The following is a 15,543-nucleotide window of genomic DNA, read 5'->3' as shown; positions in this document are numbered from 1 at the left end:
AACACAGTGTTCACCATTACCATGTTCTTCTTTAGGGTTATGAATGAGGAACCTTCTGCACCAGCCCCATCAAATTCCCCTTGAACACTAGGCTCAACTTCATCTTCCTCATAATCTGCCCCCTTATCCTCAACCTCAAACCCTTCCCCCTCTTCATCCTCCTGCACCTCACCTTCTCTTAATCCATCATCACTCACTACTCCCACACTCTCTAATCCCTCCTCATAAACAGATACATCATCCTCCCCACCATCTTCATATCCATCACCAACATCCACCTAATTCACATACACAACCATGAATCATTGAAAATAAAACATTACAACAAACAAGCAATAACCAAAAACATATACAACAACACCAAACCCAATAATTTATATGATCACATAATTCATAACAAAACTTTTTTTTACCTTCTTTTACAGCAACTGGTTCGATAAACTACGAGTTCAAAGCTTTTTTTTGTACAATTTTTCACACAAACAGGTTCGACAATAACTCATACAATTAACAGCAACTCATCCTTCACTTCATTCCCATTCTAAAACCAACACATTCCCAAAAAATTATAAAACATTAAGCAAATTTCATCAACTCAACTACAACACCCATTTTATCAAATAACAATGAACAATCAACATTCATATCAAAGATTTTGGCAATTTAACATTACCAATTACCCATTTACTTACTCAATTACATGGATTGAAATTCATATCAAATTTACAACAAAGGGTCTTAACCCTAACATCTTCATCATCTAATTAAAAGAGTTGACATTCCATAATTACCCAATTCAAATACTCATTTATAACCCTCATTTAAAAAAAAAAAAACAACAAAAACAAAGGTAAAGACTTACATCCTCAGCGTCAAATCGCAATTCCCTTGCGCATCAACCGATTTTGCCATCTTCGACCAATGCTTCGGCTAGATCGACTCCTAGAATGTGGGCTAACGGATTTCTCATCTTGATAATGTACTTCACCACAAATTATTTGCAATTTGGTCTTGAGAATTCAACATTTTGGGAACAATGGCGACACCAATCACTGTTCATGAGCTTGCTTCCATTCCCATTTTTATTTTTTACTTTTTCAATCTTCTTACTGCCAAAAGGAGTGAGATTCCCATTTTTTTTTTATTACATTTTCAATTCCCGCTTCTTTTTTTTCGTCCCGTTATGCTTTCACTCTATCGTTACAAGCAATGGCCCACTTCCCTTCACCAAACATCATTTTAATTACACAATTGCCATCCTATACACTTCTTGGCTTACAGTTACTATGCGTCAATAGTTATTCAACTACTAACATTTCACTTTATATTGTTTTTCTTTCGCGTAAATATATCCCATATATTAGCACGGATAATTTAAAAATACACAAATAATATCACAGAACATCAACCGCCATTCGGTGAAGAGTAAATAATGAAACAAGGACATGGCCCTGAGTCCATAAAAGTGGTCCCACATGGAATATAATTCATCCTTATTAATTCGAAAGGTCCGGTCAGTGGTGGAGGCGTGGAGCAGTTGTTGGTCGGTTTGGGGTCCCATCTTCCATTACTAAATTCTTCCTTTTTACACTTAAATCACTTCTTTTTTAAAAACAAGGGTTAAATTTCTGTTTTGTTGTGGTTAGTATCAATTTGTTTACCAAAAATGCTACTCTTTCAGTCTCTCTCCCTCCCTTTTTGCCTTTTCACAAACAATTGTTTCATTGCTGTAATGATGCTCTCATTTGCCTGATTTTGTGGCCCTTCTTCTTAAACTCTCTATCTTTCTAGTTTTCTGGGAATTCCACCAGTTTTTCTTATCTTTTTCTGCTATTTTTTCTTTATTTATATTTGTTTGTTTTATTTTTGTGGGATTTGAAAAAGACATTGATGTTTGTGATGCTTCATTTTCAAGCAAGGCTGATTCTTTTTAATTTCTGAAAATACCCATAAAAAAAAAAATCCATCATCTTAGCTTCTGATTTAAGCTTAACCTCCAAAATCCCAGTTAATTTCTTCTTTTTTATTTTTTGATTTTATACTCAAAGCTTCAAATTCAAGCTTTAATCAAGTCATCAAAGTTCATTAGTTGATAATTTAAAGTTTTTATTTATTTTATTTATTTTTTTTATTTGATTTTATCCAAAGTACAAAAAAAACCCCAGAAATTTTTTACACTCAAGTCTTAAATTTGAGGTAAACCCAGTTTCTATTTTGAACCCAAATCATCAGAAATTTCTTTAGTTGATGAATTGAGACTTTTTTTTGAAGCTTGAGTTTGATGCAAAAATGGCAGATATTGGAAGGTCAGGTTCATGGAGAGAGGAACTAGCTAGCTTAGTAGATGATGGGCTTAGATATAATAATAACAATGGCGATCCATTTGTAGCATCACCAATTCCATCATTAGATAATCCAAAACAATTCAATTTCGATGCTCACTTCGAAGGAGATACAAGGGAACAAGAGGAGGATTTGAAGGATCAGATCAAAGGGTTTGCTAAAGCATGGGGTGAACTATTGTTAGACCTTTCTAGAGGGTGTAAAGACATTGTTCAACAGAGTTTAGTTGCTGAGGATTCTTATTTTGCTCAGAATTTCGGACCGCCTTTAGCAAAGATTTCTAATAGATTATGTTTTTTGAATGATTATCTTCCTGAGGATCGTGACCCTGTTCATGTTTGGCCTGTGATTTTTTTCGTTTTCATCCTTGCTTTTGCAGGTAATCTTTGTTCTGTTGTATTGTTTTTATTTGTAATTTGTTAATTAATTCAGGTTTAGTAGTTTTAATTACTTTGGGTTTAGTTGTTTATTGTTGTTTTTACTGGAGTTGTCAAGGTATTGTTTATTTTTGTGTATGGGGAGCCATAAAAAGGAGGCACTGATGTAGACGAGATTTGATCCCATATCTTTAGTAGAGGTACCGGGCCCTAGAAAAGCTGGTCAGCACCCGAGTAGTTTGTGATTTTATGTTATTGGAGTTTTGAGATGGATTGATTTCTCTTGTTATGATGTTGATACTACTTTGTTTTTTTCATTGTACAATCTCTTGTCATAGTGATTGTAATATGGAATCCACGATGATAGGAATAACTGTGCTTTTCTTATAAAGGATACTTGTTTTTTTTTTCTCTGATGCTTAATTGGTGAAGTCAGTGTATAGCATAGTAGAAGTATCATAAGATAGGTATAATACTCTCCTATGTCATTTCAGCTCCTTATTTCACTTCAACTATCCTAGTTGCAAACTTAGTACTCTCATAAAGTCATAAGGCCTTGTATGTAGACACTTCACTTTTGGACTAGAAAAATGCAAAATTTTCACTAGTTGGGCTAGTTTGGCTCCTAGACACATACCTCTGACCGACGATGATTGATTGATAGTTGAGTTTGAGTAACACAGATAAGAGATGAAATATGGAGTACTTCATTATTTATTTTCGGATGTAGAGTATAAGAGAGTGGTTTCAAATATCTTATATGCCACTTATATTGGGAGATGTTTGTAGTTAGCAGTAATTTCTGTTATAGATCCTAGTAACAGTATGGTTGTAGCTGTTCTCTTTGCGGTCAATCCTAAAGTGTCATTATTACATAGAGAAACTTTCTCTTTAGCGTGAAATTTGCGATCCTTAGCATTTGATCTGTCTTTCAATATATATGTTATAGGTTTACTTATATTTTATGCGCTTATGGTCTTATTTATGCTTTTCTGGTGCATTCTCACCGTTTATCTGTTAGAGCTTTCAAGTCTGAGTGTCTGACAATCTTGATTATCATGCAGTACTGAATGTAAATAACGCACACCAAAATCCAGCTCCAATTGTGAAGAAAATGCTTATACATCCTCCTAATGCTAGTACTGTACTACTTCCAGATGGTCGGCATATAGCATATCTTGAACAGGGTCTTTCAGGCAACAGAGCTAGATTTACACTGATTTCTCCACATGCGTTTCTTTCTTCAAGACTTTCAGGTATATTTGCAAAAATGATATAAGAGTATTGGTGAACCTTAGAAGACTTTAGCCTGTTTGTTTTACCCTTTTGTAATTGGAAGTATTTGCATGAAAGGTATACCTGGAATCAAAGCCTCCCTACTGGAAGAGTTTGGTGTTCGTTTGATAACATATGATCTTCCCGGCTTTGGTGAGAGTGACCCTGACCCGTCACGGAACCTTAACTCATCAGCCATGGATATGCAGCACCTTGCTAATGCTTTGGCTCTGAAAGATAAGTTTTGGGTGTTTGGACACTCTAGTGCAGCAATGCATGCATGGGCAGCAATCAAGTTTATCTCAAACAGAATTGCAGGTATAGATACCATGTTTATAGGTCAACCAAAAGAACAGTGTCCAAGCTTTAGCAATGTTGTATCCTTGAGTGACTGAACTGTTTATGGTGCTTTTTTTTTTTTTTTTTTTTTTTTAATAAACTGGCAGGTGCAGCATTTGTTGCTCCTATGGTCAACCCTTACGAATCTAGCATGACTAAGGAAGAGACAAGTAAGACATGGGAAAAATGGGAGCAAAGAAGGAAGTTCATGTTCTCCACAGCCAGGAGATTCCCCAGCTTTCTTTCTCATTTTTATCGCCGAAGCTTCTTTTCTGGAAAGCATGGAACACTTGAGAAATGGTTCTCTCTGACACTCGGGGAAAAGGTATGTTTTTTACTTATGTGGTCACTTGTGAAATTATATGTAACTAGGGAAAAAGATACGAAGTAGTTATCAGGCAGTCATTTTATGCCCTTGGTCCTACTGATTTTCTTGGTATTTGTAACCTGTGCTTCTGTGCTTGTTACTTGTAACCAATGCTTATGTGCTTCCTCTATACATGTACTTCCTTGTCCGTTTATCATTTATTAGGGGTCTTTTGGTTCAACTAATCGGAATGGAATGGATTGGGAACCCATACCATCGTGGTATGGATTGAGAACCCCATACCTTGCTAAACTTGTTTGGTGTAAAATTGGAATGGATTTGTATCTAGTTAGGGTTTTTATCTAGGGTGGAATAGATTTAAAATCTTTGGGGTGGAGGTGATCAAAGTTGGCCCGGCCCGATTTTTGGCGGGTTTTGGGCAGAATTTTACGGCCCGAAATTGGATTGGACCCGGCCCGATTTTTTTGGGCGGGTTTGGGAATGCGTTTTTATGCATATTTAGTTGTTTTTTGGTCAGGCCCGAAAATGACCCGAAAAGCCCGCCCGGCCCGACCATTTTGGGCGGGTTTGGGCACAACAATTTCGGCCCGAAGCTTGGACCGGCCCGAGAAATGGGCAATTTTTTTGCTTCGGCCTGGCCCGCCCAATGATCACCTCTAGGAGGTGGGTATGAGATTGTACGGGGTTGGAATGGAGTTAGACACCATTAGTATGAGATTCCATGACAAAAAATGCTTAACCAAACATTGGAATGGATTCTACTCAATCCCAATCCATTCCAAAAGACAACCGAACACCCCCTTAGTCTGACTATCGTTGTTTACAGCCTGTTTAGGTGGTAATGCAAGGAATGATAGTAATGAATTTATATATAATTTGGTAAGAATAGTGGCATGACAATGTTTATGGCATTGGAACTTCATGTTTACCAGTTATGCCTGCTTTAAAAGTAGTGGTGTTTTATGAAGAAAAAGAGATATTTGGGGGTGGACATGCATTACTAGTACTACAATTACTATGTATTTTAAATCCATTGCCATTACCTTCCACATTGGCATATGGCTCTTCAAACAAAAAAGTATTTAGAATCTATTGCCATTTAGTCCATTACCACACCTACCCAATATGCCGTTAATGTTATAATCACTACAATTGGAATGGATTTATATCTAGTTAGGGTTTTTATCTAGGGTGGAATAGATTTAAAATCTTTGGGGTGGAGGTGGGTTTGAGATTGTACGGGGTTGGAATGGAGTTAGACACCATTAGTATGAGATTCCATGACAAAAAATGCTTAACCAAACATTGGAATGGATTCTACTCAATCCCAATCCGTTCCAAAAGACAACCGAACACCCCCTTAATCTGACTATCGTTGTTTACAGCCTGTTTAGGTGGTAATGCAAGGAATGATAGTAATGAATTTATATATAATTTGGTAAGAATAGTGGCATGACAATGTTTATGGCATTGGAACTTCATTTTTACCAGTTATGCCTGCTTTAGAAGTAGTGGTGTTTTATGAAGAAAAAGAGATATTTGGGGGTGGACATGCATTACTAGTACTACAATTACTATGTATTTTAAATCCATTGCCATTACCTTCCACATTGGCATATGGCTCTTCAAACAAAAAAGTATTTAGAATCTATTGCCATTTAGTCCATTACCACACCTACCCAATATGCCGTTAATGTTATAATCACTACAACCTCTAGGAAAGTAGTAAGTATTACAATTACTATGTATTTTGCTGTAAATAAATGTTGCTTTAGGTTAGGTACATCTTTCCGTCCATAGACCAATTACGGTTACCATCCACTTTGACATGATGCTCTTTTAACAAAATTGTATTGAAATTCGGCTGCCATTACCACACCTACCCAATAGGTCATTAATTTTTGTCACTACAAAGTCCAGTAATAACTACTTACTACTGCTTAGCTTTATGGCAAAATTGCTTTCATGGGACTCTGTACTGCTTTAGTTAGATTTTTGTTTCAGGTTAGGTACATCTTTCTGTCAGTAGACCATTCCTAGAGAAGATATGCCAGTGTATTTTTTTATGTGTAGACAGATTTTACATGATGCTTTAGGCCTTTAGTAAACCCTGATCATCACCCTTATGCAGGATAAGGCTTTGATTGAAAAGGAGAGTTTTGAAGAATTTTGGCAGAGGGATGTGGAAGAGTCTGTCAGACAAGGTCGTATGAAATCATTCATTGAAGAATCCGTGCTACAAGTGTCAGACTGGGGTTTTAGCCTTGCAGACTTACAGATGAGGAGGAGGTGCCCGGGTACAGGCATCCTTCCATGGCTGAAGTCGATATACAGGCAAGCAGAATGTGAATTAACTGGATTTTCAGGGCCAATACACATTTGGCAGGTTTGTCTCATAACTCTTTTTTTTCCCCCCTCCCATATACTGTTTTTCTATCAATAATTTCTTTATAACATATTTTACTATTCGTTTTTCAATTTCATAGCCCCTGATTTTCCACATTGTGTCATTATGTCTTTGATTTAAAAAAAAAAAAAAAAAAAAAAAAAAAAAAAAAAAAAAAAAAATCGTATACATTTTGGCTGCACCTGATATCAGCTAAAATGTTTGAAATGTTTCCAGCTTTGTTAACGAGAGGACCATTATTTTTTATGGACTTTCTGGAATTAACTTTAACTTATTATACTGAACAGAACTTATGCTTACTAAATGCTGACCTACACACATAATTTTTAAAACTGTAGGACCTATTTTTAATTGTTGAAGACAACCGGCCAACAAGATTGTGGTTGATAATTATCATATGTTTGTCCCTCTTAGTAATTTGTCAAAACTTCACCTGCTTTAGGACTGACACCATGCTCAAAATTCAATATATTTTACTTGGTTTTTAGCACTCCACTGAATATGGTAATTGGTGACAGGGCTTGGATGATCATGTTGTACCACCATCTATGGCTCAGTACATCAGCCGCATCCTACCAGGCGCTACTTTGTATATGCTTCCGAGTGAAGGTCACTTCTCTTACTTATACTTCTGTGATGAGTGTCACAGACAAATACTATCCACACTTTTCGGAGATCCGCGGGGTCCCTTGGATTATATTACAGATCTAATAGATACAGACCAGTCTTTGGCTAACACACCTGAAGAAGACGCACCTGGTGCTAATGCCTTGCAAGAATGAGACTTCATACCATTTTTTTTTTCTTTTTCACCATTACTTTTTTGTTCAGCACTCTGGAATGTTTACTTGTTAGAGTAACGTTGTAAATATGCTAGCTTGCTTGGCCTTGTGGAGTAAACGAAATGAGGCATAATTACTACCCTCACTAAGAATCCGCATAATATAAATCAGAGATGGTGCATTCTGGTTCAGACTGAAATCTTGCTTGTACTGATCACTTTTTACACCAAGTTAAGTTTCATCTTCCCCAATATTCTTAGATTTAGCACTTTGACATTCAGGTTGAAAGTAAGTGAATCAAACTGACATAGATAATACTTTCAAGTTAACTCCAATTTGTTTGTTACACCAATCAAATTGGTTAGCCTTGTATTCTAACCTTACTGGCCTGGTTTAAGGGTAGTTTTTCAACTACACAAGATTATGCCTCAACCTGATAGATATAATATATTATCATTGTAGATAATTTCAAACTAATGATTAATAATTTGTTTATAATAATTAAGGTTGTGATGATTATAATTAATACTCTATCTGTTTCTTTTGCCTATTTAGTTTTTACACAGCTTTCAGTTCACATACTTCTGTTTCAATTTACTTGACCTATAGTCTCATGACATGCAATTTAAAAATTTAATTAAAGAAGACAAACGATATTTTTAATGCAAAAAAAAAAAAAAAAAAAAAAAGAAATTGGGGTTTTATGGTTTTAATTTTTTGATTTAGCTTATGTTTATCTTTTTTAATCTCTTCCTTAAATTGTGTGCCAAAAGGCTATAGGTCAAGTAAATGAAAATGGAGGAAATACTTGATAATCGATATCTTAAATACACATTATACAAAATCATTAAAAGTTGAAAAACATTAATCTACATATTTAGACGAATATGACAAAATCTAATTGTATACTCTCTCAAAAAATTAAAATAAAAAATAAATAAATAATCTAATTGTGTAGATTTTGTAAATAGTATCATACTTTTTCAATGTTAACAAGAATATGAAAAGAGGGTAATACATAGTAATATATTCGCCTTATATTCATTTAAATCGAATTAGTCAAGTTTAGAATGGATGATGTTAGTTCATATAAACAAGGGCTACCCATATAATTAACAATAACAACCAAAATAGGTTATTATAAATTATGATGCGTTTAGTTTAGGAAAAAATACATTCAAATAAGTTATGCTCATAAAAAATAAATTCATATAAGGTCTTGCTTGGATTGGGGATAATATATTAAGGAGTAATAAAAATCAAACTTGAAAAAACATAAGAAATTAGACGTGTTGTTGTAGGAGGAATGGTGTTTACAAATTAAATAAAGTAATTGTGTCATGAGGAAAATAGAGAGATAAATGAATTATTACCCTCATAATGAGGGTAATAGTTACCAACCCTCCCCTTTGTGTGACTATTACCCCCAAAATGAGGGTATTAGTTCCTCTTTTTTCACCTATCACACCATCACTACATAATTTTTCTTACAATCACACCATCACTATCTCCTCCTTCCCTATTTGCACTTTCATTTTGCTTAGTTTGACTTTTATTACCCTAGTAATACATCTTCCCCAATCCAAGCATGCCCTAAGAAGAAATCAAATCAAGCATGCCCTAAGGAGAAATCAAATGATAAAACGCAATGTATCCTTGTAACTTGTATGACATTGTTATTGAGGATGACTCAATGGTGACTAGGCCATCATTCAGTTTACCTCATGAAAATTTTGCATAGATTTACGTACTATCTTTGTCCAAAATTAGCTGTCATACTCCATTATCACTAATTTTTACGAAGTACAATATTATCAACATGACTGCAAATCATCTTGAATGTCGCAATTTCCTCGAAAAAAAAAAGTAAAAAAAAATATTGAATGTCTCAATCATCGCAGCCAAAGCCATAATGGAATAGTAAAAGTTAATCAATCAGCTCATATAGATTGTAACAAGTGGTTATCTGATATCACAATGAATATGGTGTACAATACAAATAGAATCACTAGTATAAAAAGATCACAATAGATATGATTAATACTCCTAGAACAAAAAATGGACTTAGTTTTAAGGTGTTATGTACTTGTGTTGGAATTCTTGATTTTTAGGAATTATTATATGTAAGTGCCATTTGGCTATATTTTATTAATGAAATCCCTTTTCTTCTTGTAAAAAAAAAATGGTCTTGCAAGCTCCATCTCGACATGTTCTGAACCCACAGCATGGTATGAAGCATAAACCTTAAAACACTGATCCAGTGTTTTTCGGCTTACCTAGCAGCATATCTTTTGCTTCATTGATTTTTGAAGCCAGGTAATGGCTGCCACCTGCATCAGGATGATTTGCAATCATCACTCTTCTATGTGCTTCCTTTATCTTCTCAATAGCTACGCTTTCCCTCTCCCTGTCAAAATACAGTAACCAAATTCAATAGAGCATAACACTCAAAGTTACTTAATATTAAGAAGAGTAGGCAAAAACTGAAATTTATGAAACTTAGGAGAGTAGTGATCAAATTATCAACGGCGTCGTCCATTCTCAATAAGGTCACAATTCACTAATAATATTTAAGCTGTGCGTTGCATATACTGACTCATGGTGGACACTTGGGGATGATTTACAAGATACAAGTATAAACTTTCTGTCTTCATTTAACCAATACCAAATCAATATCCCCGAAAACCTAATGATATCGCCATCTTTCTGGGAATAGGTCACCAGCATTCAGAAATTAACAATTTAACCAAGGCTTGTACATTGCAGACGGCAGCACTGAAATTTGAGGAGCATATTGCCCTTACACCAATTGAATTCCTGTGATGGACATTCCATTCCTAAAACAAGACTCTTCCCACCGAACTATAACTATAAAGCTTATTTCAAATCTTACAACGGTTAATTATCAACTAAGGAGATTCTATCACACTAGGGGTGCAGCACAATATCAATGACCTGCCAAATGATATTTTATATCTCTAACTGGCACTTGGCACTTTATTTTTGCTCTCAATGACATATGTAGCTTCTCTTTCAATATAAAGCTGTAACAACAGTTTCAGGGACAGGTAACACGGAACCATGAAGATCACATATCTTCATGCACATGATCCAAGAATGTTCATACAATATTATTATAGGCGGAGGGATTTGGGGGAGTAATCCTCATGAATTTCTATCACGGGTGACTCTAGTATCACATATAACACAGGTATGGAAAGTCGGTAATTGCAGATCTAGCGTTAAAGCGCAAGGAATAAGAGCACATGTAATAAAGGTGTTAATTTGTTAATACATATATTATGAAAAAAATGTCTCCTATCAGAACAAATAACCTCACGAACCCTTGGGTACATTAAAGCCATAAGACTTTGACATTGTTAAGGACTTTTGGGGTATATCATTATTTTATCTGTGGCAAAATCCAAAAGGCTGATCCTTGCGTCTTTAAACCAAGAAAAGACAATATAATTACACTTGATCTTGCAAGGTAGAGAAATCTTTTTCAGATTTCTCAAAGTCAACCTGTCTTGATATCAATGTGCTGATTCTGATGCAAGGTAGAGAAATCTTTTCTCAATTTGAAAAGATAATATACTTTCATTGGATACTAGCATTCATGCTCAAGGTTACCACAACTGCTTGGTCTATGATTTGGAATTTTCAAAAAATGAAATTAAATTTAGGGGCCAATTCAGTCGCTAGTAAAAAAAAAAAAAAATGTAGACCATGTATTGAATGTTCAAACTAATTTAATATGGATCTGAAGCTTGACTTTGCTAGACTAAAATCCAAAGAAGTGACGATGTAACCTAGCTGGACATCTAAAATTTTTATGAACTATTCATCTCTAATCAAGTCAAAGATCATTATACCTTTCGCTTTGGGATTATCACAGACTAAATTATAAATTTATAATGAATCATTACACAGGATGCATTTTTTATACAATTTGAAGGAGCAAACTACTGTTGCACATTAAATTAAGGTTCGACTAGAAACTTATTTTTCACCACAGCATCACATGGGTAAGTCTGTGTATAACAGCAGCTAGTGTCCACCAATAGTGGAAGCCTCTTCAGGGTAAGAGTCATGTTGATATCGCTAATTTATAAGAATCTATCCTTTTAGCTAAATGTGGATTATTACTCCTAACCCTAGTATATCTAGTTCACATCTCTAGATAAAGTCTTTACACCAGTAAGCTCAATTTGTCACAAAGGTATGTCTGAATGTAATCCGCATGCATAGGTTTAACATGCTCATGCATGAACATGCCTCATCTAAACTTGATCAATTTGCAGCAAAAATTGTTTTTCTTGTTTGACACTAGACAACTAGTCACAACTTTGACACCTACCAATCTACCAAAAACGAAATGACTAAGAAGCTAGCACTAACAATAAAAATTGATGATTAAGAAAAATAAGTAATTCCTCAATCACTAATATTAAGTAACATCAAGTCATGTATTTTACGCGAAATATTGAAGTACCTGACGCCAAGGATCTGGGCTGCTTCCCTTCTAGTCATGCTTTGCTGAAACCCGCCATCATAAAATCTACGCATTCTAGCTGTAGGAGGTCTTGCTTTAAATGCTTGCCAAGCTAGAATACCTTTTCTACCAGCTAAAGCAGCTGCTGCTACACAAAGTCCAGCAACAAGGGGAGCTGCCTGTCAAAATTCAGACCCTAAACGGTTAGGTACAAGCAATGGGAACGCCGATAAAAAGCTACTACACCTACCAGTAAGAAAAGGAGCATAGTCAATAGCACATCTGTTCATCATCAAGCATCAATCTTATACATAAATTTTCAAGCAACAATCTTTGAAAAAAAAGAAGAGACTATCCATACCCCGATTGATAGTCCCAAGTCAGTACCTGATACAAGAATCCTTGCATTTAATTTCCTTGTTACTGAAGATATAACTAATGCCGTGTTTGGTAAGAGGTCATAAATTTGTGGGAGTCATAATGGATTTGTATGTAATTCTACTTACAAACATGTGTTTTTCACAAATTTTCATTACCACACTATCCCACCTTTAAAATGATAATGGATGGTAATGGAATCTTGCAATGAAAATGAGGTACTTGAAAACGGACTAGCATTACCTTGGGCATTGGCATGAAATCCTCTTTACAATGCTACTTATAACATCATTACCTTAACCATTGTTTATTACCCAGAACCAAACAGACCGTTATTTACCGCTCAATCAATCAAAGCCTTATTCCCATAAGGGAAGACCCTTATTTACCGCTCTTCCGTAAAAATTGGATTCCGAATATTGACAAGCCAATACTTCAAAACTTTTCAAGTTCATTTACAAATTAGCTTTGTCCAACAAAATATATAATTAAATTTAACAAAACTTATTCAGGCAATATCAAATCAATTTACTAAACCAAGGCAGCAAAATTCCCATATTATGAAATTAAAAAATCTATCAAACAATAAAACTAAATAATTTTTCCACTAAATTTGTAAGAACAAATATCATCACATAGCACTTATACCAAAGATAAAATTCAAACAAGAAACTCAGGAATCATAAACTATGAACAAGCTAAAATAAACAAAAACAGTAATGAAATCAATTAATCAGGAAAATCAAAATCCAGAAGACAAGAAAGACGAAGAAGTATATACCATGTCGAATGTATCTTTGGAATGTGCAGGAGTGTAAGAGGACATGGAAATGGGGGTAGAAATCCTGGAGTTTTCTCTCCGTAAAAACAAAATTGCATAGGGGATTTAACAGGAATTAGGGCTCTGCAGATATTTATCGGAAAATTGGAAATTAGAAGAGAGTGCTAGAATAATGTAGGCGGTGGAGTAGTGCTTCGCCGCCTTAGGATCCCCAGGTTTTAAAAATCAGTTGTCTTGAGGAACAAGACGATGATAATTGATAACCAACTTCGTTTTTATTTTATTTATTTTATTTTAATTTATTATTATTATTATTATTATTAGATGAACAAACTCATTTGCATGTACCCGGTGTACAGTATTTTTACTGTACATCGGGTTTTCGCACGTGTTTTTTTTTTAAAAAAAAAAAATCGCAGAATTTCAGATACCTAAAAATAAAAAAAAACGCAGAACAACAATGGAGGAGAGAGAAAGTGAGAAAACGCAGCTATCAATCATCCATTGAGGAGAGAGAAAGTGAGAAATCGCAAAAATTGCAGAAAACGAACATCAATCGAGGAGAAAAAAGGTTAGAAAACGCAAAAATTGCAGAAATCGATCATCAATCGAGGAGAAAAAAGGTGAGAAAACGCACAAATAGAAGAATTCGATCATCAATTAAGGACAAAGAAAGTGAGAAAACTTACAAATTGCAGAATTCGATCATCAATGGAGAATTCGACTTTCGATACAACAAATTGCAGCAATCTCATTCACGAATTGCTACAAAAACAGAGGCAAATTGAGACTGAATTTGAAATCGATTTAAATCGATCGATTATAGAAGAAGAAGAAACTAATTGTTTTGGAGATGAATTCGTACCAATATTCAACAATCCAGACAATGCAGATGAAGCAATCGATAATGCAGATGAAGCAATCGATAATGCAGATGAAGCAATTGAGAATGCAGAAGACGCAATTCACAATGCAGAAAATCAAGTGGTTCCTGATAAATCAATTGATTCAAATTCAGAACAAACAACCAAATCAGATGCAACTGAAGGTAATTTCTATGAATTTTTGAGATTGTATGCAAAAAGTAACCCTTTGAATACATAATTGTTACCCTTTTCATGCATAAACGTGACCATACTTATGCCTAAATGTTACCCTCAGATTGAATGCAAAACTTTTTAGATTGCATGCAAAAAGTAACCCTTTGAATACCTAAATGTTACCCTTTTCATGCTTAAAAGTGACCCTATTTATGCTCAAATGTTACACTCAGATTGTATGCTGAAAATTCAGATTGTATGCAAAAAGTAACCCTTTGAATGCCTAAATGTTACCTTTTTCATGCATAAAAGTTACCCTATTTATGCTCAAATGTTACACTCAGATTGTATGCTGAAAATTCAGATTGTATGCAAAAAGTAACCCTTTCAATGCCTAAATGTTACCTTTTTCATGCATAAAAGTTACCCTATTTTCAAAGGAATGTTACCCTTTTTTTTATGATGTCTGTGGTTATTATCTGATTTGTTTGTATTAAATAACAGATACAAATCCAATTGATGCTTATGGTTTAGATCTTAGAGGATCATTTGTTGGTGTGGTAAGAGAAACTTTTGAAGAAATTTTGGAATTGTATGAAAAACATGCTGCTATACTGGGGTTTTCAATAAGAAAACATACAACTAGATTCAAACAACACACAAAAATAGTAACTGAGAAAAACTATGTGTGCTCTGCTGAGGGAAAGAGACATTCAGGTCAGAAGAAAACAAAGTTAGTTGAAATGGTTGATGAAGAGGATGTAAATGTAAAAACAAGAAAGCCAAGACAAGTATCCATTACAAGATCAAATTGCAAGGCATGCATAAGAGCAAAAGTGAATAAAGAAGGACAGTTTGAGGTGGTGGCTCATGTTATTCAGCATAACCACGAGCTAACAAAGCCACAGTGGCATTATTTGCATCGTTCTGAAAGAAAAATGACAGGAAAAAGTTGTAACAATCAAAACAATGAAATCTTCAGGTCTAACTACAATGGA

At 34.7% G+C, this 15,543-nt stretch overlaps 2 protein-coding genes across 2 annotated transcripts; one reads left to right on the top strand and one right to left on the bottom strand.

Annotated features, from left to right (window-relative positions):
- The first annotated feature begins 1,556 nt into the window (after positions 1-1,556).
- LOC110717269 lies at positions 1,557-8,102 on the top strand. The gene is made up of 6 exons (XM_021895925.1): positions 1,557-2,722; positions 3,785-3,976; positions 4,074-4,313; positions 4,442-4,659; positions 6,794-7,048; positions 7,588-8,102. The coding sequence occupies exons 1-6, from the start codon at positions 2,290-2,292 to the stop codon at positions 7,849-7,851; spliced, it is 1,602 nt and encodes a 533-aa protein (XP_021751617.1). The 5' UTR covers positions 1,557-2,289; the 3' UTR covers positions 7,852-8,102.
- Positions 8,103-9,796: 1,694 nt separating this feature from the next.
- Positions 9,797-13,810, bottom strand: LOC110717270 (mitochondrial import inner membrane translocase subunit TIM14-3-like). Its single transcript, XM_021895926.1, has 3 exons — positions 13,506-13,810; positions 12,347-12,525; positions 9,797-10,258 (listed from the first exon to the last, which is right to left on the bottom strand). Exons 1-3 carry the CDS (start codon positions 13,548-13,550, stop codon positions 10,096-10,098), a joined length of 387 nt encoding a protein of 128 aa, XP_021751618.1. The 5' UTR covers positions 13,551-13,810; the 3' UTR covers positions 9,797-10,095.
- Between the last annotated feature and the right edge of the window lie 1,733 nt (positions 13,811-15,543).

This window comes from Chenopodium quinoa, unplaced genomic scaffold (assembly GCF_001683475.1).
Source record: "Chenopodium quinoa cultivar QQ74 unplaced genomic scaffold, ASM168347v1, whole genome shotgun sequence".
Taxonomy (NCBI): Eukaryota; Viridiplantae; Streptophyta; class Magnoliopsida; order Caryophyllales; family Amaranthaceae; genus Chenopodium; species Chenopodium quinoa.
The sequence above is the reverse complement of the archived record's forward strand: the minus strand, read 5'-3'. Positions and strand labels throughout refer to the sequence as shown.